At 41.6% G+C, this 25878-nt stretch overlaps 1 protein-coding gene across 9 annotated transcripts in view; it reads left to right on the top strand.

The window, feature by feature from the left end:
* The window catches only part of ccdc83 (coiled-coil domain containing 83), a 78390-nt gene that overhangs the window by 11864 nt on the left and 40648 nt on the right, over window positions 1–25878 (top strand). For 8 of the 9 annotated variants that reach the window (XR_009445844.1, XM_048532044.2, XM_059646578.1 and 5 more), the window contains 4 exons: window positions 2414–2498; window positions 4816–4984; window positions 17962–18129; window positions 24859–24950. Coding sequence is in view for 8 of the 9 variants with exons in the window: in XM_048532044.2 (XP_048388001.1) it covers window positions 2414–2498; window positions 4816–4984; window positions 17962–18129; window positions 24859–24950 (514 nt within the window). In the remaining variant the exon portion in view is untranslated. The remainder of the gene's footprint in view (window positions 1–2413; window positions 2499–4815; window positions 4985–17961; window positions 18130–24858; window positions 24951–25878) is intronic. The other variant, XM_059646580.1, reaches the window with a different exon arrangement.

Here is a 25878-nt window from a genome sequence, read left to right as displayed (position 1 = left end):
ATGTGTCTAATGACTTGTGGTGTGGGTTGAGTTGGTTGGTATGCAAAGTTAGTGATCTTTGGCTCTGCTGGTTGCTGTCAGTTCTCTTGGTTCGGAACAGGCCCATGCCTGGTGGGAAAGGTCTCAGATTGCCGACTTGGGTGAGATCAGAGCTGGCAAATATACTGATTGTGGCCTCCTTACCTTTGCACCAAACCTGAGCTTTTCATTATGCTTCTGGTGTTTTCTTCTGAAGTTAATTGGTTTTTCAATCATTAGAATATGTTTGAATGGATTTCAATTGAGGTTGAATGTCTGGTATCTCTGTAGGCCCAATACTGTGTGCACTGTGTAGCCTAAGGTGTAAAAACTGTCTTGAGCTAGAGTCTGAGATAACAAGGTGTAGAGCTGGATGAACACAGCAGGCGAAGCAGCATCAGAGGAGCAGAAAAGCTGACGTTTCGGGCCTGGACTCTTCTTCAGCATTCCAGCTCTACACCTTGTTATTTCAGATTCCCCAGCATCTGCAGTTCCTACTATCTCTTGAGCTAGAGTCAGGTGGTTTTGATTGATTGTTCTTTGAGAGGAGGTGTAAATTGGAATTCCAGGCTGAACCATCCAGATAGCCATCTCCATTCTGAGTTGGGTTTGTGTATTTTCCACAGAACTCAGTCTAGCTTTTGATCTCATAGCCGATAGATTAGAGAAGTCCAGGGTTTTATGCAGTGTTGCAAATATTGGGGAATTTTTTTCTCTATTCTACATGACTCACCAACATCTTTTAGGGTCTGGATGTTTTGGATTATTTTTCTAGCCATTCGCCCTGTCACTTGTCTATCAGCTTCTTACTTTATTCTCCATCCTTTCCTTGATCGGCTTTTACGCATGCTGTGCAGAATAACCCATATTCTGGATATTTCCTTCTGTTTTGTGAACTCATGTAGCTCCACAAGATCATTCTCTGTCTTTGGTGTATGTTCTTTTTATGTTGTTTCACTGTATTAACCAGCTACCTTTCTCCTCCTACCTGAATGTTAGTCATTTGAGTAATTAGCATTTTCATCTGTCTGGCAATGTCGACAGTCTAAAATATTGAGAGCTTATTCTTTTCTAGTTAGCATTTTAGGCCCTTCAGAATGGGTTAAACCCCAAATTAATGGATTTACCAGTCTTTCATCGGTGTTCTTAAACTTCAATTTTCTAGACGCATCTTTTAATCTTACTGAAACATCATCAATATGGCCATAATTCCTGTCTGAAGCCTTGAAATTCATACCAGTAGATCTGATGATTCGATTATGGCTAGAGATGGGTGTTAAACATCAGAGAAGATAAAAAAATCTGTGTTTCCACTGTCCTTTTCAGCAAGCTATCAATAAGTGTAATAATTTTTCTCCTGCCAGTAGGAAGATCTAACTCACCATCACCTCATTTATCAATAAACTACTGAATGTCCCACTGTACTCTTTAAATTTTTCAAACATCTCTATGATGTGATCAGCTTCCTATTTCATTATGGGTTGTAGCAATGCATTAATACCTGTGCTAGTTAACATTTCATTTTCCTATTTAATATGACGTACTCAGATTTTCTCAGACGTACTTAGAGCTACATGAGTTCACAAAACAGAAGGAAATATCCAGAATATGGGTTATTCTGCACAGCATGCGTATAAGCCGATCAAGGAAAGGATGGAGAATAAAGTAAGAAGCTGATAGACAAGTGACAGGGCGAATGGCTAGAAAAATAATCCAAAACATCCAGACCCTAAAAGATGTTGGTGAGTCATGTAGAATAGAGAAAAAAATTCCCCAATATCTGCAACACTGCATAAAACCCTGGACTTCTCTAATCTATCGGCTATGAGATCATTGGCAATAATTTGGGTTATTTTAAGGGTTATCATTCACTGCCACCGTTGTGTACCTTTCCATTCCCATATGGTAAAAATAATTATACTGTTCACATGGAAAGATTAGAAATTTTTGTTTAATACAACTTGCAAGTTGTCTAGTAATCAAAGCCAGGTTTTGGCTGATGTTCTATTGCATGTCACAAGGTTCTCCAGCACAACCATACCTTTGGATCCCTGACACCTAAACATAATTGCTGGTTCCTCACTAACTGATTTCTAAATTCTTTATAAACAATACAACAGTATCCTCCTCAATGCTGATATATTACTGTAAACTCCATGAGATCTTAAATTGCATGTTTGAGCTTTTGGGTGACATCATATTTGTACATTTTGGAAATCCAGTGCATTGATTGGCCTCCTCCTCACCTACTTTACTAGTTATATCCTCAAAACTCTTTAATACTGAATAACTAGCTTTCATATCCTACTTAATAACTGAAAGTTAACAGCATTCAGGTAGAAAAGATGAAGATTAAGTACTATGATTTTTGCTTACTAACTATTGATATTCTCAGATTTCAGTTAAAAGAAAAAGCTATGGAAAAATTCACGCATGAAATACAACAGCTTGAAGAAGTGAAGGCACAAAACCTTGAACATGTAAGTTACCAAAATGTGAATAAAAGTCAATGCTCTTCAATAGCAATTGCAAAACATTTAAGATTCTCATTTGAACATATTTACATATTATAAATGTTATTTGCCACAACAATTATTTCATTAAAATCTGAAAAAATACAATACACAGTTCCCAAACAGACAAATAATATTAAGCAAATTAAACTCTGCATAATCTTTCCAGTCAGACAGTTAATATAAATTGCTTGGGTAATGTAACTCTTGGTCACTGCATAATTTGGTGACTCAGTGGTTAGCACTACTGCTTCACAGCACCAGGGACCCTGTTTCGATTCCCCCCTCAGGCAACTGTCTGTGTGGAGTTTGCACATTTGCCCCCTGTCTGCGTGGGTTTCCTCCCACAGTCCAAAGTTATGCAGGCTAGGTGGATTGGCCATGCTAAATTGCCCATAGTGTTCAGGGATGTGTAGATTAAGGGGATGGGTCTGGAGGGGTGCACTGATGGTCAGTGTGGACTAGTTAGGCTGAAGGGCCTGTTTCCACACTGTAGGCATTCTGTGATCTATAATTACAACTGGCTGCTTGTCTCCTTACTAAAGCTATTCCACTGTTTTTATTATATTTTATCTGTTCATGAGATGTGGGCCTTGATAGATAAGCCAGTAATTATTGCCAGAGGGTAGTCCAGAATTACCCTCACCACTGTGGGTCTAGAGTCACATGTAAGCCAGATGATGTGAAGATGGCAGATTTCCTTCCCTAAAGGACATTGGTGAGTGGGATGGGTTTTAAAAACAATTAATGATGCTTATGTGGCAACCATTAAGCCAACTTTTTATTGAATCAAATTCCATTATGTGCCAAGGTGGATTCATACCCATGTCTTCAGAACGTTAACTTGCGATTCTGGTTACTAGTTCAGTGATGTTACCACTAAACCACTGCTTTGCCTGTGAGATTGTGGTACAGTGGTCATGTCCCTATCTCTGGGAAGGTTCAGGATACATACTGTGGAGGTGTGTTATAGTAGGTCCAAGCAGGTTGTTTAAAACGAATGAGTGTACCGGAGCAACTCAGATCTCAGAGTATCTGTGGAGAGAGTAACAGAGTTAACATTTTGAGTCCAGTCAGACTCTTCACCAGAGCTCTTCAACAATTATAGAGGACATTCTAAAGTTGCACCAATAAGTACAGAACTACAACACTGGTCTCTCTAAAATTTGAGGTGTGCATTTCTTACTCTTAATTAAATATTAGACAATTATGTCACAATGTGCATTTTATAATTACAAACAAATTCAATGTTAATAAATCTCACCCAATTATTATGAAGCACAGAGTAAATTTATTAGCTCAAAATAGTGAGTAAATACATTATTTCAATATGAAAAGTAATAAATAACGTAACAGATTTCTGTCTGAAATTCCAGGGGAGAAAATTCCTTCAGGGGCTGCTATCTTCGTAGCTTGCATATATTTCTTTGATATATTTCAAGCAAGTTTCTTTTAATTGATACTATGTGAACACATTTTTCCTCAGTATCAACTAGACAGGTATCACACCATTACTGTACTTTAGAAACACTTCTGTTTTCTTCCCTGCTTACTGGTTTCACTAACATGTGGAATTACTTTTCTTAAACTGATTGTTTATATAAAAGTAGCCCATGAAGTTTTCCGTAATTTTTGAAACATCAGCTTGTGTGCCTTTGTAGTACAAAGATATAAACTTGCCATATACTCGGAGTATAAATTTGCCTCCTAGTTATTTTTGATGCATAACATATTGGAATGTCACATTGTCATTCCAGCAAACTTTTTTCTTTAACTTGGGCTCGCTCACTGAGTGAATAAAACTGAGTAAATTTAAGTCAATTGAAAACCCTCCAATATCTGGATTCATTATCAAGCAGAAAGAAAAATGGATGTTGTTGTTGGAGGCCAATCATCTCAGCCCTAGATATCAGCTTTGACTTTTGTGCTCACGTCTTGGAATGGGACTTAAATTCACAATCTTTTGATCAAAGTTGAGAGTACTATCAACTAAGTCAAAACTGACAGTATCAACACCAAATAGTCATGTAACAACCTCAGCTTAATGAGATGCAGATTATAACATCTTTAAAACAAATTAACATTTTTTTAAGTTGGGTCTGGGGTTGATGAGGAAGAAACCAAGTAGAGTTTGTTATCAGTTTCCAGTAATGATTTCACATATGTTGATGCAAACTACATCATTAACTCATGTTTGAGTACAAACTAAAGTTTGACAAATATATTTTCTTGAAGACAATGCCAATGTTGTTTAATAGTATTGGACTTGCTGCATTTCTGTAAGAATGAACAGTTGAAGAAGGAACAAAAGGAGCACATCAGACTACTAGTCAGAAGAGCCAAGGAGCTGGAGAAAGAGCTGGAGCGCAAAGAGAAAATCAACAATGAACAAGTAGCACAAGCTCTGAAAGAAAAATTGGACCTAATTAAACAGAGTAAACAGGAAACACAAGGTATTATCAAATATATCAACAGAATTCCTGCTCTCAATGCCCTTGAATGCTCCTATTTTTATTGTGTATAAGCCACATTTGACATATTCTTGTTTGCTTACACTTTAGTATTGAAAGAAGCAGTTACACGTGTTTAAACCCAGACATTTTGTGGAATTTCCCTGTCCATTCTTAATTTTGGTATTTGTTTTTAAATTTGCAATCTGACAAATGAGGGCTGGGGCTAGATTTTGGATCTGCATGGAGATTCATTCTAAAAAGAAAAGGCCACTGAGCAGCAAATTCAGAAATCCTGCCTTGGTATCCAGTGACAGCCAATTTCATGGTGGTAGAAAGTTGGTAGGTCGTGACATGAACCCAATTCATTAGAAATTGAAAGTGCCGCACGAGAACATTTTAGAATTGTGGAAATTTTCATGGATTCAGTCACAATTTGAAAGCCCTCCTAATTCCTATCTGCAGGTTGAAGCCATTAACTCTGAACTGGAATGATGATTCTGTTTATTTGGTAGTCATGGCAATGTGATTTTAATGACTGACAGAATTCTAAGCTTAAGTTTGTTAAATTCTTAATCAAATGATGCTTGTTCGACAGAATTATGAGCTTTTCAATATCTTCCAAATATTGATGGCAGAGGTAATAGGGTAAGGGTGCTTTTGAATGATGTGTGATTTAACTGTTTGTGAATGATGCCCACCTCCTTGTCTCCCATTGAGAGGGTGACTGCATGCTGCCAGCACTGCCAATATGAAGGTTGTTTCTGGAGTTGAGATTAATCCCAACTCCTGACTTCCATCTGTAGAGAAATTCAATCTGAATCTATTGTGGAAAATCTTAAAAGAAATATCCTGTTGTCATGTTTCTTCGTTTCAAAGATAACTGTCTTGCTGTTTCTGCAGATAGATAAATGTATTAGAACACTATTATCAGCAATTGTTTATTCAGATACTCTCATTATAATAGACTCAATTTAAATTCTATAAATGACTCAGTTCTGAATGAGATCAAATCCATCCCATAGGGTGTTATCTTCTTTATTGGGGTGGGTGTGTCTCACACTGAAGAATAGGAAAGCAATTGTGATAGGGCTTTCTATATTTAGGAGATCAGATAAGCACTTCACAACTGTCAATATGACTGTAAGATGGTATGCTTTATCAGTACATTAGGAGCAAACAGAATGGCTAAGGAAAGGGTTTGACCTTCAGATATAGAATGGTTACTTGTGCATAGATGCAGAACACTGAGACAGGGTTCTAAATGAAAAATTATTATCTTCACAGTGGAGAGGACTGATGCAGACAATCTAGTTAAAATGACTACTGTGAAGGTGGATAACTCAGCAGGCCTCTATGAAATATATCCTAGTTAAAGAAAGCCAGGGAGGAAATAGCAGATGTTCCAAGGATCATTTCCCAGTCATCTCAGATACAGGCATGGTACCAGAGGAATGGAGGTCTGCAAACATTATTCAGGAAGACTGTATGGGTTAAGCCGAATAATTATAGACCACCTTTAATAGATACATTGTGTAAGGTTTTAACATGCCAAATCAGCTGCTTTTGAATAGTGTTATCGTAGCTAGTCCAAATGGTATTTAAAAGCTGCACAAGATAAACTAGGCAAAAAATAGAACAAAGAACAATATATAAGACACCACAAATGAAGTCAGACACAGGATGCATCAAAAGCATCTGTTGTGATAGCAAAATTAGGTTAAGAATTAGTTATTCCAACATATTGTTTCTTAACTTTTTTCCAAGATCTTGGATTGCTTATTGACAAAATTGCAGAACTTTGGATGCAATGTTGCCCTTCCTGGTGTGCTATAAGCCATCACAAGAAAGGTGGGAAAGTATGTTTTAAGAAAAGGAAACAAAAGTCCGATTCTGGAGGTCAGAATTTTCCACTCAAGCTTTAAATGCCAACTTCAGAATCACGTTATTGAGCAGCACCTGCACTTGGACCTCTTTAATGTCTCAATACATTTATGTGCCCCTGCCAGGTCTCCTTCCTGATCAACTGAGAATTTGTGCTGGTCAGTTTAGCGGCTACCTGGTGGCTGCAGCTCTCTGTCCTATTGCAGGCTGCCAGCCTCTGTGGCATTTTAAACTGTACTTCTGCACAATGAACTCGCAAATGTAATGCAAATTGAAGCCACTGATTCACTGATGCCAGCCTCTGTGGCACGCATTGATTTCAGTAAAGAACGAGAAACAAACTGTGGGCTGCCCCCAGATAAGACCCCCTGACTATTATCCAGCAGGTGTGATATTCATGACTCAGTGACTGTTCCCACTGGATAATATTCAGGGGGCTTATTTGGGGGCTGCCCACTGTTTCTCCTTCTTTACTAAAAAGCAAACTGTGTGCTACAGAGGCTGGCATCAATGAATCAGTGGCTTCAAATTGCATTACATTTGCAGGTTCACTGCACAAAAATACAGTTTAAAAATTATGACTTTACGCAATCATGATCATCACATTGTATACACTAATTACTTCATTGTCATTTCATCTAAGCTTGAGAATAAGGCACTTTAAAGCAGTACCTGAATTTTTCATCTCTTACACACACACAAGAGACATGCAGGTGAGAGAGAGAGAGGGAGAGATGCAGGTGAGAGAAAGAGAGAGGATGAGTGAGAGTGAGAGAGAGAGTAAGAGATGCAGGTGAGGAGGGAGAGAGGTGCAGGTGTGAGGGGGAGAGAGAGGCAGGTGAGACAGCGAAACACAGGTGAAAGGAAGAGAGAGAGCAGTGAACCTTACTTCAGTTGTTGGAAAAGGTTATAAGAGATAGGATTTATAATCATCTAGAAAAGAATAATTTGATTAGGGATAGTCAGCACGGTTTTGTGAAGGGTAGGTTGTGCCTCACAGACCTTATTGAGTTCTTTGAGAAGGTGACCAAACAGGTGGATGAGAGTAAACTGATTGATAGGGTGTACATGGATTTCAGCAAGGCGTTCGATAAGGCTCCCCACAGTAAGCTATTGTACAAAATGCGGAGGAATGGAATTGTGGGAGATATAGCAGTTTGGATCAGAAATTGGCTTGCTAAAAGAAGACAGAGGGTGGTGGTTGATGGGAAATGTTCATCCTGGAGTCCAGTTACTAGTGGTGTGCCCCAAGGGTCAGTGTTGGGTCCACTGCTGCTCGTCATTTTTATAAACGACCTGGATGAGGGCGTAGATGGATGGGTTAGTAAATTTGCAGACGACACTCAGGTCGGTGGAGTTATGGATAGTGACGAAGGATGTTGTAGGTTACAGAGAGACATAGATAAGCTACAGAGCTGGGCTGAGAGGTGGCAAATGGAGTTTAATGCGGACAAGTGTGAGGTGATGCACTTTGGTAGGAGTAACCGGAATGCAAAGTACTGGGCTAATGGTAAGATTCTTGGTAATGTAGTTGAGCAGAGAGATCTCGGTGTCCATGTACACAGATCCTTGAAAGTTGCCACCCAGGTTGACAGGGCTGTTAAGAAGGCAAACAGCGTTTTAGTTTTTTTAATAGGGGGATTGAGTTCCAGAACCAAGAGGTTATGCTGCAGCTGTACAAAACTCTGGTGCGGCCGCACTTGGAGTATTGTGTACAGTTCTGGTCACTGCATTATAGGAAGGACGTGGAAGCTTTGGAAAGGGTGCAGAGGAGATTTATTAGGTTGTTGCCTGGTATGGATGGAAGGTCTTACGAGGAAAGGCCGAGGCACTTGAGGCTGTTTTCGTTAGAGAGAAGAAGGTTGAGAGGTGACTTAATTGAGACATATAAAATAATCAGAGGGTTCGATAGGGTGGATAAGGAGAGCCTTTTTTCTAGGATGGTGATGGCGAGCACGAGGGGGCATAGCTTTAAATTGAGGGGTGAAAGATATAGGACAGATGTCAGAGGTAGTTTCTTTACTCACAGAGTAGTAAGGGAATGGAACGCTTTGCCTGCAATGGTAGTAGATTCGCCAACTTTAAGTACATTTAAGTCGTCATTGGACAAGCATTTAGACGTATATGGAATAGTGTAGGTTAGATGGGCTTCAGATTGGTATGACAGGTCGGCACAACATCGAGGGCCGAAGGGCCTGTACTGTGCTGTAATGTTCTATGTTTTATGTTCTATGTTCTATGTTCTATGACCTAGATTTGGAAGACAATGCCTCACACCTGCCGCGTTTACACAGAATTCTAAGGATGCAGGGACATGGTTTGTGATGTGGAAGGGAGCCTTTTGTTTGGAGGACATTATCATGGTCACATTCTGACAAAATTCTACTACCATTGGGTGAAAACTTTAATTGCGTTGGATAAAATACCTCAGAGATCCTCATGATAATGATCTCCTTGAGAGGCCTCCATGGCCACACTTGTGAGGGCAGAATAAGGCTTCATTGTGATGGATGAACAAATAAAAGTTGGTTGACCTGTAGCAAATGGCACAAAGATATTTGCTCAAAGATCTCACGTGAAGATCACTGTGGCTGGAGTATTTGTGGTCTTGATGCCTTTTTAGTTGCACGGTAGAAAATATAAGGAATCAAGCAAGGACTAAAGTCTCCAGCAGCTGCCACACAGAGGAAACAGAAATATCCATGAAGGATGCAGTGGAAAATCATGAGATCCTGCATCTGCGGACCACTCCTTCAATTTCTTAACTGTCTGAAAAGATTAATTAAAGACATCCTGGCACTTCATAACTTAACTGTTTAATTTGCAAGAGCTGGATTTGAAGTCAGAAACAGCATGTGGCAGTTTCATACTGCTGTTTAAAGGTTGGCATTGTCTTGAATTTTTATGCTAGTAGCTCATTTTAGGAAACAATTGGGGCCCTATGTGTTGCCCCCAGCCCTCGATTCATAAATGCAATTGATTTGTTACTGATGTCATTTTCTTCAGAGCACCGCTCATCATATTCTTCTGCTATGATGAGACTTAAATAGCTCAGGCAGTGGGATTGTTGTCTTCCACCAGGTGCAGAGCTCTATTGGCTGCACCTACATAGCAGTAAGAGCGCCCTTTTGCCAGCCTGCAGCGTTCATGAACAGAAAGCTACAATGTTGCTTATGCTTCCACCAGGGCACAGATGAATAGTTGAACATGCCTGAACAGCTCTGAAACTTTGCAGTGTACCCAGAAGACTGTTCTGCACCAGTGTCACATACTGCACCCTTCACAGCTGGATTCGACAAAGGTAGCCGATGTGATGGGAGGTGAGAAGTCTGACCTGGATGTAGACAAAATTTTCTGAGGATGAGGATGGTGATCAGGATACTGATTAGGAGCTCCATCCAAAATAGCATGACAGAGCAAAGGATTATCAAGCCAGAGATAACTGAAATGAAACCCACATCAGAGTGGAGTAAGCTGAGTTTGGACTTCATTTAATTGTTTAATGTTCTGTTCATAGTATGGGAAACAACACCTGCTTAGTGGGGAAAAAAATGTGGACCTTGCTTGCTTTGGAGTATTTGACCTTTTGTATAGCTGAATAAATGTCTTGTGATACATTTGATATCTTTAGGTGCTCACACTTTCAATCAAGAGTGCAATTTGAACATGTATTTACAAGAGTTAAAGCTTTCTTATTATGTTTTATCTCACACTCAGCCACCCTCTCTGTCCCACTTCGTCACAGTGACGTCTGCAGTTGAGACAGAGGGAGGCTGCTTTGTGGTTAGCCCCATTGTCTTGGAAGACTTGAGCACTCACCCTCTGGCATTGGGCCTGCTGCGATCCACCTGAATGACAAGCAAAACAGAGCTGAAAGGGTTGGGAATCCTGGAGCACCCTGAGAAGATGCTTCTTTGGAAGTGGGATGGGGGTGGTTTGTGAGGGAGTCTGCCTGTTGCTCCTCCCCACAGTGGGTACTGACTGACACCTCCTCTTCTCAGCTGGTTGAGGAAGAAAATGCCTGATGTTCAGAGGACTGCTAGACTGCCCATCTAGATGCACCAAAATGTAAGCCTCTGAGCTGGTGGTGGATTCTCCTCAAAAGGAGGAGGAGGAGGAGGAGGAGGACCTGAGAATCTCTGGCCTTGGTCTTTCTGTGGAGGCTCACAGGATGCCATTCGTTCCTGCATAGAACGGAATCAGTTCTTGCGCAAATTAAGAATGATTTAGGAACAGGACCAGCGTAGCATTATTGAATGAAATTTACTGGGTTGGTTCACCATCAAGGTCTCTTCATCCCCCATATAAGCAGCTGTGTTTGTCAGCCAAAGGACAATAGTCTCCTTGTAGGGAGTGAGGGAATCTGATGTCTAGTCACACAACTTGCTGAGAGAGATAATGGGAACTGCTGATGCTGGAGAATCCGAGGTAACAAAGTATGGAGCTGGATGAACACAGCAAGCCAAGCAGCATCTTAGGAGCACAAAAGCTTACATTTCAGAACCCACTTCCCCTTTTCTGATGAAAGGTCTAGGCCCGAAACGTCAGCTTTTGTGCTCCTTCGATGCTGCTTGGCCTGCTGTGTTCATCCAGATCCACACTTTGGTATCTCTCACAACTTGATGATCTTGGACTCTGTAGCCTAGCATAGGCAACTATTCCTGCACAGTGCTAGACACCCAGGTTTGATTGAATCTTTGGTGTTCACATGTTCTCCCTGTGTCTGCATGGGTTTCGTCTGGGTGCTCCGGGTTCCTGCCGCAGTCCAAAGATGTGCGAGTTAGGTGTATTGGTTGTGGTGAATTGCCGACTATGTGTAGGTTATGTGGATTAGCCATGGAAAATGCAGGGTTCCAGGGATAGGGTGGGTCTGGGCAGGATGCTCATTTGAGGGTTGGTGTGGACTCTGAGCTGAATGGCCAGTTTCCATGATGAAATGGAGGGATTGAGTGTGATGAAAGTCATGACAAATGTCTGAATGGTGATGCAAGAGCAGGAGAGATTGTGAAGTCACTCCACTGAGTGTATAAGAAGCAATGAGGGCCAAAGGGTTAGTAGTGTGAAACGAGGTGGGTCAGATCCCTTGGGTGACATGGTGCATGCACTGGTGAGAGTTATAGCTCATGAGTCTTGCTGAGATGTTTGTGCGTTGGCTGAATTGGAATAGTGTCCCTATAAGGTAGCAAAGAGAAGACGGTGGCATTCACTCGTGGACTGCAAAAGATTATTGACCTTTGTTGCTGTGCCTCCTTAGTTACCCAGGACACAGCACAGAACCCAGGGTGCAATTCGTGTCTATGCTGGCTGTGCATGGTGGCTCGAAAAAGAATTGTTCTGATCTTCACTACCCCATCCTTCAAGATTTCCAGATCACGGCCCATGAAGCAGGAAGTGAATTTCCCTTTCCCCAGGGCCATGTCCTGAACCTAGAGGCTGAGCAGCGTGAGGGGTCATTCCGGCTTGTAGCTTTTGAAGTTGCTTACAGCTGAGCTTTACACATGGCACCAGAGGGGTGAAAACTACAAGATCCTGACTGTGGCAAGAACATCTACTTCTCTGCTTACATGATTCCCTGCGATTGGTTATGCCCGTCTCCTGGATACCGATAAGGTGAAGAACAGAGCAGTGTGAGAGAAGGCTTACTGCAAGAAGTACCAGATCGGTGCCATAAATCTCATGCAACACAATCTTTAAGCAAAAATATGAAAAGTATTTGTAGAAAACATTAAGCTATTCACTGCTATTTAGTATTCAGTTACCTTCCAAACTATAAAACATACACCTTTGTTCTTTTTTGAAGCTAGCTTCAAATAACTCCTAGATATTTGCAGTACAGAAGGATGCCTATTGGCCCATATTCCTGCAAATGGATATCTAAATACTGCCTGAATGTTTTGAGAGTTTGACTCGATCACCTTCCAAGCAATAGGTTCCAGATTCCCATTACCATCTGAGTGAAAAATGTTTCCTCAACTCCTCTCTTAGCCTTCCACCTCTTTCATTTAAAGCCATGCACCCCTGTTACCCACGACTTATGGACTTACCCCTTTATGACACAAAAATTGAGGGGGATTGATAAAGTTGTACAACATGCTAGGCTGAAGGGCCTACCTCTATGTCAATGCTGACCAACAAACGCCAAACCATACTAATCTTGTTGACTTGAACGTCGCCCATAGCCTACCATGCTCTGGCATTTTAAGTAGTCATCCAGATGTTTCTTAAATGTTGCAAGAGCACTTGCCTCCACTACCCTCTCAGGCAGCATGTACCACCCTCAGTGCATAAATTTAGCTCAGGTCTCCACTTAAACCATTTGCTCCTCAGCTTAAACTTATGCCCTCTGGTCTTAAACATATCTGCCGTAGGAAAATGTTTCCCATGATCTTCTTTATCTGTGCCTCTTATTTTGTATATCTCAGGCAGATCCCCCTCAGCCTCCTCTGTTCCAAGGAAAACAACCCCAGCTTATCCAATCTCTCCTTTTCATCCCCAGCAACAGCCTGGTGAAGCTTCTTTGCACATTCTCTAATGCAATCATGCCCTTTCAATACTCTATCAACCAGAACTGGATCTAGAATTCCATTTATAAAACAAAAGATGCAACAAGATGTTGCTGCTCCCATATTCTATGCCCTGGCTTATTAAGGCAAGAATCCTGTATGCCTTCATCACCACCGTCTACCTATGGTGACATTTTCAGGGATCTGTGGACTTATACATCCAAGTCCCTTTCTACCTCAGCACTCCCTACCATTCATGGTGTATATCCTTCCCTCATTAGACCTCCCAAATGCATTAACTCACACTTACCACAATTACATTCCATCTGCCATTGCTGTGCCCAATTTACGAGCTGTTCAATATCACAATGTAGCCTGAGAGCATCCTCCCCACAATCAATTTTTGTGTCATCTGCAAACTTACTAATTATTTCTTCTACATTCACATCCAAGTCATCCAACAAACGAGGGTCCAGCACCAATCCCTGCGGTACATTGGTCACATGCTTCCACATTTGTTATCCTGCAGTCATCTGGCACTTCACCTATAGTTTGTAAAGTGTTAAATATATTGCCAGAGCCCCAGCAATCTCCTCCCTTGCCTCCCAAATTCATCCCATGAGGCCCTAGGGATTTATGCGCCTGTATGCCTGCTAAAATTCTCATACTTAATCCTTAGTAATCTTAATGTGTTCTAGAATCTCACCATCCCAACTGAAGTCCCTGGCTACAATGTCTTTCTCCTCTATGGTAACTGATGCAAAATATTCATTTGAGATCTCGCTCATGTTCACTCGCTTCACGCACAGGTTGCCCCTTTGGTCTCTAATCAGTTCCACTCTGTCCCTGGCAATCCTGTCACTGTTAATATACTAATCAAAAGCCTTGAGGTTTACATTAAATTCATCTGTCAAAAATATTTCACAACCGCTGTTTACCCTCAGTTTCCTTTTTAAGCAACTTCCTACACACTCTATACTTTTGAAGTCCCTCTCCCAGTTTTTAATGTACTGTATCTGTCATATGCTTCCAACTTTTTCTTTATTAAACTCTTGATATCTCATGATATCCACGGTTCCCTGGACTTGCTGCCCTTGCCCTTCACTCTGAAATGAGCCTGCAGGCCCTTAATTCTTAGGAAATACTTTTAAAAGACTCCCACTTTTCACACACAAACTGAACTAGAAGTAGCTGCTGTTTATCTATGTTTGCCGTATCTTGTATAATAATATTGAAATTGGCTTTCACCCAAGTTAGACACTTAATTTCTGGATTATCCTTATCCCTTTCCATATGACTTTGAAATTTAAGAGTTACGGTCAAAATACTTGTCCACTGAAACTTCAACCACTTGATCGGTTTCATTCCCTGGGATTAGGTCAGCACTGCCCAATCTGAAGTAGGACTGTCTACATACTGGCACAAAAACTCTCATTGATGCACTTTAAAAATTCCACCCATCTAATCCTTTCACACGAAGGCAATCCCGGTTAAGGCTATCAAAGTTGAAGTTCCTACAATGATAACCTTGTATCGCATTCACCTTTTCTCTGATTGCTGACACATTTGGTCCTCTATCTCTCTGTTGAGAGGCCTATAGGAGAACTCATTAAGGTAAAGTAATCTCCCTTTCTTTATTTCTAAGCTTTACCCAATGGCCTAATTTGGGATAAAAACCCTTCTAGGGCATCTTCCCTCATCACTGCACTGATGGTTTCCTTTATCAGTAATGTAATGAACCTACCTCTCTTATTTCCCACCCTATTGTGTCTGAAATTTCTATACCATATTGACCTGATGATTAAGAAAGCACAACAATGCTTCTACTTCCTCAGGAACCTAAGGAAATTCAGTATGTTCACAGCAACTCTTCCCAATTTTAATAGGATGCTTTCAATGGCACATCTATCTGGATGCATCACATCGTGGTATGGCAACCGCTCTTCCTAAGACCGCAAGAAACTAAAGGGAGTCATGAGCATAGCCCAGTCCATTGACTCCATCCATACTTCCCACCACCTTCAGGAAAGCAACCAACATAATCAAAGATTCCTCCCACCACAGTTATACTCAGTTCCACCCTCTTTCATTGAGCAGAAGATATAAAAGTTGGAATACACACATGGACAGATTCGAAAACAGCTTTTCCCCCACTGTTATGAGACTTTTAATGTTGCTTTCTGTCTGTGCACATTCTCTGCAGTAGTAACACTGTATCCTGTACTCTGTTCTACTACCTGGATGCACTTTGTATGGTAAGATCTATCTGTAGAGTGCACTAAACAACGCTTTTCACTGCATCTTGGTACATATGTCAACAAATCAAATCAAGTACCCTGGAATGTTGAGCCACCAGTCCTGACCTTTGTTGAGTCACGTCTCAGTGGTTGCGATAATGTCTTATTCCTACGTATTGATCAATGCTGAGTTCATCTGCCTTACCATTCAACCTCCTCACATTAAAATAGATACAATTTAATTTTCTAGACCTCCTATGTACCTATCCCTTTCCTTCTTCACCTGGACTTTCCGAGTGTTCCCTCTCTTACTCTCAACTTTACATCTAATCTGTGCCTCAACCCTTAGTTAATTCAGTTTAAAACCTCTTCTTAACAATTTCTATCTGGTCCCCTCTCAATCTTTGTTGCTCAAAGGAAAAAACCCAGCCAAACCAATCTTTCCTCATAGTTCAGACCCTCCAGCCCAGAGAGAGATGTAATTGCCTCGTGATATCATCAGTGAACTATTAATCCAGAGGCCCAAATAATGTTCTGGGGACCCTGGTTTGAACCCTGCCAGGACAGAGTTGGAATTTAATAAAAATTTGGAATTAAAGGTCATGAATCCATTGTCATTTGTTGGGATAAAAAAAATCTGGCTCATTAATATCCTTTGGGAGGGAGCCTGCCATTCATTACTTGGTCTGGCCTACATGCGAATGCGGACCTACAGCCCCATGTGGTTGACTATTAACTGCATCTGGGCAATTAGGGATGGGCAATAAATGCTGGCCTATCCGTGACAGCCTGATCCCATGAATGAATAAACAAGAAGACAAACATCATCTCAGTAAGATAGTAAGAACTTCCATTGCTGGAGTCAGAGATAACAGTGTGGAACTGGAGGAACACGGCAGGCCTTAGAACATCAGAAAAGCAGGAAAGCTGATGTTTTGGGTTGGGACCCTTTTTTAGAAATGGGTGGTCCGGACCTGAAACGCCAGCTTTCCTGCTTCTGTTTCTGCCTGAGCTGCTGTGTTCCTCCAGCTCAGCATCTTAGTAAGTCTCCGCACCCTCTCTAGTGCAGTCACATCAGTCATTATAGATAACAAAGTGTGGAGCTGGAGGAACACAGCAGGCTAAGCAGCATCTTAGGAGCACAAAAGCTGATGTTTCAGGCCTAGATCCTTCTTCAGAAAAGGGGTAGGGGGAGAGGGGGAGGCGGATCAAAGATGGAAAGAGGAGAAGATAGGTGGAGAGGAGACAGACAAGGTATAATGAGCAGAACTGTATGCAGTACTCTAGCTGTGGTCTAACCTCCATTTTATGCAGTTCCAGCATAATCTCCTTGCTTTTGCATTCTATGCCTCAGCTAATAAAAGTAAGTAACCCATATGGCTTTCTCAACCACTTTATCTGCTCTGCCTCCTTCTGGGATATATGCATACTAAGATCTCTCTGATCTTCAGTTCTTTTCAGGGTCCTATCATTCATCTGTAAACCCTTGACGTGTTATCTCTCTTCAAGTATATTACCATGCACTTTTCTGGGTTAAATTCCATTTGCAACTGCTCTGCCCAGCTGACCAGTCTGTTGATATCCTCCTGCAGTTTATGGCTGTCCTCCTCATGATTTCCCCACCCTACCAATTTTCATGTCATCCATGAATCTTTTGATCATATCTCCTACTTTCAAGTCCAGATCATTAATATACACCACAAACAGCAAGGGTTCAGCACCAAACCCTGACGAGCGCCCCAGGAAACAGACTTCCAGTCATCTTCTGCTTCCTGCCTTTCACCAAATTCTGGAACCAAAGTGCCACTTTGCCTTGGATCCACAGGCTCTTACTTTCTTGACAGCAGTAAATGAAGTCGTCAAAAACCTGGGTAAAGTCCACGTAGATCACATCAAATGCATTACCCTCATCAACACATTTCCAGAGGGCTGTGCCTTACTTGATAAATTCCAAAAAAGAGAATGGAATGGTTTCTCAAGATCTCAGTGTAGAAAGGGACTGTGAGGTGCAATTTAGGAGCTAAAGTGGTGGGGAATGGGGTTGGCAGGGGTCGGTGGAGCTGAATTTATACATTAATCCTTGACAAACAAGTGTTGTTTAGAAGCATTTGTTTTGTTTATGTAAAGTCAAAGTTGTTTTGTTTAAAAATAGGAAATCTTCAAATGTAATTTATACTTATTTATTCAAAGTTTCTTCTCTCCAAATTCTTGAATGAACTATTCTTGATTTCTTTGAGTAGCTGTTTTATTAACATTTATCTTTACTCATTGATTGTAATTGTCTGACAAACTGTCGTGTACCCAGCTGAAAATTCGTACAAACACTGAATTTTTAAAAAAATTTTGTTTGAGCCAGAGTTACAGAACTCTATAAAAGCTGTGGAGCAGAAAATTCAGAAGGAGGAAGAAGTGAAAGCATACTGGTTGGAGTACAAGAACGTTGGAAGCATTGAACATAGCAGAATTATTACAGTTCGAGAAAATGAGCTTGTAGAACTGGTGAAAAATTTTCGTGAGATTGAAGGTATGTTTAACATTTCACAGCAAAAGTTAGGGCAGTGCGTTTTGTCTTCCTGAGTACCCGAAGTAATGATCAGCATCCTCTAGCCATAACTAATTTAAACAATAATTATTTATATATACAAACGAGGGGCCTAATGCCTAGGTTTCCCACTGGTACTGACTACTTAGAGAATATCTATGACATTGATCACCTACTAAAAACACAAGTTATCTTTTTAGGAAAGCATAATCTTGATTTCTGATTAACCCAGCTGTCCTAACCTTGGGATTATTAGCCTTAATTTTTCTTACATATCAATCTTCTTCTGCAGAGCTTCTGACCCCAATCATCCCATCCCCAGGCTCTGGCTCTGTCCTAAAATATCCCCCTTACTGACTTCTAGTCATATAGTCATTCAGACTCCAGGTTTTGAATTGTTTTTGAAAAGAAAAACATGTGAACAGATAAATTGGGAGCAAAAGTAGTCCACTTAATCCTGGAGCCTGCTCCATCATTTGATAAGATTCTGACTGTGGCTTACCCCTGAAAGCCTACACAAACATTCCTTGAACTTGCTGGGGAAAATCTTCCTGCATCCCTAAATACCTGAGATTCATTCTCTTTGACCAGAGGACAAGATTCTAGCAATACAGAATCAAGAGACACCTTTCAACCTATCAAGCCTGCTCCACCATTCATTTAGATTGTGAAATCGCCATAGTGTGGGAGCAGGCCATTTGGCCTGGTGAGTCTACACTGACCCTTCTAAAAGCATCCCACTCAGACCAACCCCCACTACCGTGTACATAACTCTACATTTCCCATGGCTAATCCATCCAAACCTGTACCTGCCTGGACACAATGAGCAATTTTGCATGGCCGATCCACCTGTTCTGCAAATCTTTGGACTGTGGGAAGACATGGGAACACCCGGAGGATACCCATGCGCACACGGGGAGAAAGTGTTTGGTGTTGTGAGGCAGCTGTGCTAACCACTGCACTTGTGTGCCGCCCAAAGCTGATTATGTACCCCAATGCCATTTTCTCCTCATATCCCTGGACGTCAGTTTGACCTATCAATTTCTGTTCTGAACATACTCAATGATTGACCTTCCACAATCTTATGGGACAGACGATTCCAAAGATTTGCCATTCTCTAAGTGAAGAAGTTCTTCCTCGTCTCAGGTGTAAATAGATAATGCCCCAGGTTTTAGAATCAACAACCAGGGGAAACAGCCTATCTACATAAATCTTGTTATGCCATGTAAGAATTTTGTAAGTTTCAACGAGGTCACACTCATTCTATAAAACTCCAGGGAATTAAAAACCCTCTCTCTCACTGGTCAGAAAATCCTGCCATCCTAGGGATTAATCTGATAAATCTCCATTACACTCCTTGCATGGCATGTACATCCCTCCATGCGTGAAGGTCTACAATTATATACAATATTCCAGGTGAGATCTCACCAAGGGTCTATGTAACTGCAGAAAGACAACTTTACTCCTCTAGTCAATTCCTTAAGCAAAGACGAATATTTAGGCAAACAGATCCTGAGGGCCTAATGGCTCATATCCTAGGGTCTTAAAGGAACTGCAACAGACATAGTGGAACCAGTGGTTGTAATAATCCAAAATCCCTAGAAGCAGGAGAAATTCCTTAGATTAGAATTATGATTAGAAAAATGCTGATATAACTATTTTCAAAAAGGGAGGCATACAGCTTGAAACTAAGACCATGTGTTGTTGGGAAGTTATTGGAATCTATTACTGAAAAAACAACTTAACAGAATATTTGCGAAGTCAAAATAAAATCCATCAGAGTCAAGATAACAAAGCATGGGGCTGGATGAACACAGCAGGCCAAGCAGCATCTTAGGAGCACAAAAACCGACGTTTCGAGCCTAGACCCTTCATCAGAAAAGGAGGCTGGGGAGAGGATTCTGAAATAAATAGGAAGAGAGGGGGAGGCAGACTGAAGATGGATAGAGGAGAAGATAGGTGGAGAGGAGAGTTTGGGTGGGGAGGTAGGGAGGGGATAGGTCAATCCAGGGAGGACGGACAGGTCAAAGGGGCGGGATGAGGTTAGTAGGTAGGAAATAGAGGTGCGGCTTGTGGTGGGAGGAGGGGATAGGTGAGAGGAAGAACAGGTTAGGCAGGCGGGGGTGAGCTGAGCTGGTTTTGGGATGCAGTGGGAGGAGGGGAGATTTTGAAGCTGGTGAAATCCACATTGAAACCATTAGGCTGCAGAGTTCCCAAGCGGAATATGAGTTGCTGTTCCCGCAACCTACGGTGGCATCATTATGGCACTGCAGGAGGCCCAGGATGGACATGTCGTCTAAGGAATGGGAAGGGGAGTTGAAATGGTTCGCGACTGGGAGGTGCAGTTGTTTATTGCAAACCAAGCGGAGGTGTTCTGCAAAGCGATCCCCAAGCCTCCGCTTGGTTTCCCCAATGTAGAGGAAGCCATACCGGGTACGGCAGATGCAGTATACCACATTGGCGGATGTGCAGGTGAACATCTGCTTGATGTGGAAGGTCATCTTGGGGCCTGGGATGGGGGATGAGGGAGGAGGTATGGGGACAGGTGTAGCACTTACTGCTGTTGCAGGGGAAAGTGCCGGGTATGGTGGGGTTGGAGGGGAGTGTGGAGCGGACAAGGGAGTCGTGGAGAGAGTGGTCTCTCCAGAAGGAAGACCAGGGTGGGGTTGGAGAAAATGTCTTTAGTGGTAGGGTCGGATTGCAGATGGCGGAAGTGTCGGAGGATGATGCATTGTATCCGGAGATTGGTGGGGTGGTGTGTGAGGACAAGGGGGATTTTCTTTTGGCCGTTATTGTGGAGGCGGGGTGTGAGGGATGAGGTGCGGGAAATGCAGGAGACACGGTTGAGGGCGTTCTCGACCACTGCGGTGGGGGGGGTGGGTGCAGGTGTTAGAGGGGAGGTTGTGGCCCTTGAAGAACGAGGACATCTGGGATATGCGGAGGTGGAATGCCTCATCCTGGGAGCAGATGTAGCGGAGGCGAAGGAATTGGGAATAGGGGATGGACTTTTTGCAGGAAGGTGGATGGGAGGTGTATTCCAAGTAACTGTGGGAGTCGGTGGGCTTGAGATGGACATCGGTTTGTAGGTGATTGCCTGAGATGGAGACAGAAAGGTCCAGGAAGGTGAGGGATGTGTTGGAGATGGTCCAGGTGAACTTGAGGTTGGGGTGAAAGGTGTTGGTGAAATGGATGAACTGTTCAAGCTCCTCTTGGGAGCATGAGGCGGCGCTGATTCAGTCATCAATGTAACGGAGAAAGAGGAGTCAATATGGTTTTAGGAAGATAAACCATGTTTACCAAATTTGATCGATTCTTTGAAGATATAACAAGTAGTATAGATTTTGGTAGTCTGTAGACCTTGTATATCTAGATTTCCAGGGTGATATTGCCAGTTGGATACAAAGCTGGCCTAATGGCAGCAGACAGTTATGGTAGAGGGTTGTTTTCAGACTGGAGGCCTATGACCAGCTGTGTTCCACAGGAATTGGTGTTGGGTCCACTTTTGTTTGTCATTTATATAAATGATTTAGATGAGAATATAGAAAGCAAGGTTAATAAGTTTGCAGTTGACACCAAGATTGGTGGTATAGTGGACAGTAAAGAAGGTCATCTGAGATTATAAAGAGATCTTGTTCGATGGGCCAAAAGTGGCAAATGGAGTTTAATTTGGATAAATGTGAGATATTGCATTTTGGTGAAACAAAGACAAGACTTATACAATTAAAAATAGGGCTTTGGACAGTATTATAGAACAGAGGGACCTAGGGGTTCAGGTACATAATTCTTTGAATTTTGCATTACATAGAGATAGGGTGATTAAGAAGGCATTTAGCATGCTTGCCTTCATCACTCATCCCTTTGAGTATAGGAGTTAGGACATCATGTTGAGATTGTACTGGATGTTGGTGAGATCTCTTCTGAAGTACTGTGTCCAGTTCTGGTTGTCCTGTTATAGGACAGATATAAGACCATAAGACATAGGAGTGAAAGTAAGGCCATTTGGCCCATTGGAGTCCACTCCGCCATGTAATCATGGCTGATTGGCATTTCAACTCCACTTCCCTGCACGCTCCCCGTAGCCCTTGATTCCTTGTGACATCAAGAATTTATCATTCTCTGCCTTGAAGACATTTAACGCCTTGGCCTCCACTGCGCTCCATGGCAATGAATTCCACAGGCCCACCACACTCTGGCTGAAGAAATGTCTCCTCATTTCCGTTTTAAATTTACCCCCTCAAATATGATATGATTAAGCTGGAGACGGTTCAGAAGAGATTTACCAGGATGTTGCTGGTAATGGAAGATTTTGAGTTACAATGAAAAGGTGGATAGGTTGGGACTTTTTTTACTTGAATGTAGGAGGTTGAGGGGTGACCTTATACAGGTTCATAAAATACTGAGGGGTATAGATAAGGTGAATGCAGGTGTCTTTTTCCTAGGATGGAGGATTTCAAGACTGGGGGACATAATTTTAAGGTGAGAGGAAAAAGGTTTTAAAAAGTCATGAGGGGTAATTTTTTTTTTTAAAACAGAGAATGGTTCGTGTGTAGAGCACATGTCCAGGGGAAGTGGTGGATGTGAATACAGTTACAACATTTAAAAGACATTTGGATATGTTCATGAATGAGAAATGTTAGGAGGAAAATGGGTCAAGAGCAGGCAAGTGGGATTAGTTTAGTTTGAGATTCTGGTCAGTATGGACTAGTTGGATCAAAGGGTCTGTTTCCATGCTGTATGAATTTATGACGATATCTGATAAGGTTACTGTGCAAAAGTTTGATACAAAAGGTTAGTGTGGAGTGGAATAAGTACATTAGCAAGAAATAGTCTTGGATTGGATGATGGTAGGATCAACCACTTAGCCGACCAAGGTCAATCCACGAGACTGGAACTGAATAATTGCCTTGATTAGATGTGGCAATACGCCCTGACTTATTGTAGTCCTCTTTGATCTCACTAATATGCACCTCCGATTACAGAAATAGCTGTTTGGTTAATGTAAATGCAGTATGTTTTTCATGTAAACTACTAGCACATTCTGTAGATGTGACATTGATGAAGCACAGAGCTGTACAGCATAATACCTATTCCTCATTGTCCGTTCATTGTCTGCCATTCCTTTTGCACTGAAAAAACAATGCAAGTAAGATGATGGCAGATTCTAAGCCAGCACAAAGTGAGCAAACATGAGAAAAATGTGAAGGGATTGTCCTCCAAGAAAATGTTAAACAGGTTGGGCCTGTACTTTTTGGAATTTAGAAGAATGAGAGGTGATTTCATTGAAATGTAGGATTCTTAAAGGGCTTGACAGGGTAAAAGCTGAGAGATGTTTCCCCTCATGGATGGCAGGGCCTAGTTTCAAATTAAGGAGTGCCAATTTAACACTGAGATAAGGAGGAATTTCTTAAATCTTTTGAATCATCAAAATTTCTTGCCACAGAGAGCTGTGGGAGCAGAATCCTTGTGTATATTTAAGGTGGATTTGTAATCAGTAGAGAAATCAAAGATTACAGGGAAAGAACAGGAAAATTGAATTGTGGAGCAAAGTTGGGGGGGAGCCAAGTGACCTTCTCCTGTTCCTATTTCTTATGGTCTTAGATGGATCCTTTGTAGATGAATAAGATGTGTGTGTGTGCTCGCCCATGTGGGCAAAATGACTTGCCAGAGAATTGTAAGTCACATGTGTCCATGAACTCCAAAGTGAAGATCTGAAGGCCTGAAGTGATAGGTGAGTTGCTCCAAAATTAATCATGAGGTGATAAGGCCAATTAATCATGAGGTGATAAGGCCAATTAATCATGAGGTGATATTGACCTGCTTGGACAAACAGCAGAAGAGGACAGTGTCCAAGGCATATGCAGGGACATTGTATGGAAGACAGAGATAACAAGGTGTGGAGCTGGATGAACACAGTAGGCCAGGCAGCATCAGAGGAGCAGGAAAGCTGACGTTTCAGGTCTGGATCCTTCAGAAATGCTCCTCTGATGCTGTCTGGCATGCTTTGTTCACCCAGCTCCACATGTTGTTATTTCAGACTCCAACATCAGCAGTTCCTACAAACTTGTACTGATGACAGACTTGTCTGAAAGTCTGACAAAGCAAATGGCAAGTTACTACCACCAGGTAATTGCCCTGTCTTGAGGATTTGGCACCCTCTAGTTTCTCAAGACAAGAGAGGAGAATTGGGAGCTGTAATACAAATGAGGAATATTAAGCTAATAACGAGATGCAAATACATGGAAATAAGATAGTTACCACTAAGTAGCAAGATTCAGAACTCATTGTTTAAACCTGAAAAAAAACAGAATTTTATCATTTCGAATTTGTTTTATGATTTTTGCCATTTTTTCCCCCTCAACTTATTCACCATTATCCACAGTGCTCGAGTGGAAAATTCCTGCAAGATCTGATTTTAAATAATGTACAATTTCATGAGTGGGGCTGTTACTGTGTGATACAGTCGAGTGGGCCATTTATCATACGTAAGTATGGCAAAAGACTGTGGAGTTCAGAGTTAGGAGTGCTAATTTCACTTCTAATGATGTTGTTCCAAATGAGCATCATCTGATAAACTCAGTCCATGCAAGGGATTGAAAATGGGATCTTTCTGATCCATAAGGAGTAGCACTAAACTGTGTGATCATTTAGCCAAGATTATTGGGCAGCTGTGTTGTATTTTTCCATTTTTAAAATTACCTTTGTTTTTAAAAGGTCACTTTCACAGAGCCTTAGCTAGAGCAAAGGAAGAAATTGACAGAATAACGAAGGAACAAATGGATGAAAAAAAGGCAATGGCTGCAGAGGTAACCAAATTGTTCAATTTATCATTTTGTTCTTGTTGTGCAGCTATATGTCACAATATTTGTGCTGCATAAGTTTAACTCCTGAAATTTAATACTAAAGCTCATAATTTTCCTTGACACTAAAAAAAGTGAAAACCAACAGAACATAATGTGCCCAGGAGTTTGCTGTGTTGGCATTATTGACAATCATTCTTGTTTGCCTCAATACTTCTTCACTGATCTAACACCTGAATATTCAGGGCAATTAAATCATGTATGCTACTGTGACGGCAGTGGCAATCCAAAGATTTCTGAATAAGTGTGATTGTTCAAAAGTGTCTACTACTCTATTTTTAATGATTATTTATATGTTTGTAATTGTTAACTTCAAATACTTTGACGATTATAGTCAATAACATTGTTAAATGAATGTAATAAAACACAAATAATTAATAATGTTCTGAATATAAAAGTAAATGTTGCATTCACATTCAAACATATTCAATTAAAACTAATTTCAATTAACATCAACGGTACTTTGTAAACTTGATTCAAGCATAGTCACAATTCGCTGGGTGAGTGTACTGGAAATCGAGCACCACTATTCCAAGGTAACAAGGTGTAGAGCTGGATGAACACGGCAGGCCAAGCAGCATCAGAGGAGCAGGAAAGCTGACGTTTCAGGTCTGGACCCTTTTTCAGAAATGGGGGAGGGGAAGGGGATTCTGAAATAGAGAGGTGGGGGGGGGCGGGGGGGGAAGGTGGATGGAAGATGGATAAAGGAGCAGATAGGTGGAGAGTAGACGGACAGGTCAAGGAAGCAGGGATGGAGCCAGTAAAGATGAGTGTAGGTGGGGTCATTGGCCAGTCCAGGGAAGACAGACAGGTCAAGAAGGGAGGAAGTGGGGGGTGGGGCTTGAGGTGGGAGGAGTGGATAGGTGGGAGAAAG

This window comes from Stegostoma tigrinum, chromosome 6 (assembly GCF_030684315.1).
Source record: "Stegostoma tigrinum isolate sSteTig4 chromosome 6, sSteTig4.hap1, whole genome shotgun sequence".
In the NCBI taxonomy this organism is placed as follows: Eukaryota; Metazoa; Chordata; class Chondrichthyes; order Orectolobiformes; family Stegostomatidae; genus Stegostoma; species Stegostoma tigrinum.
The sequence above is the reverse complement of the archived record's forward strand: the minus strand, read 5'-3'. Positions and strand labels throughout refer to the sequence as shown.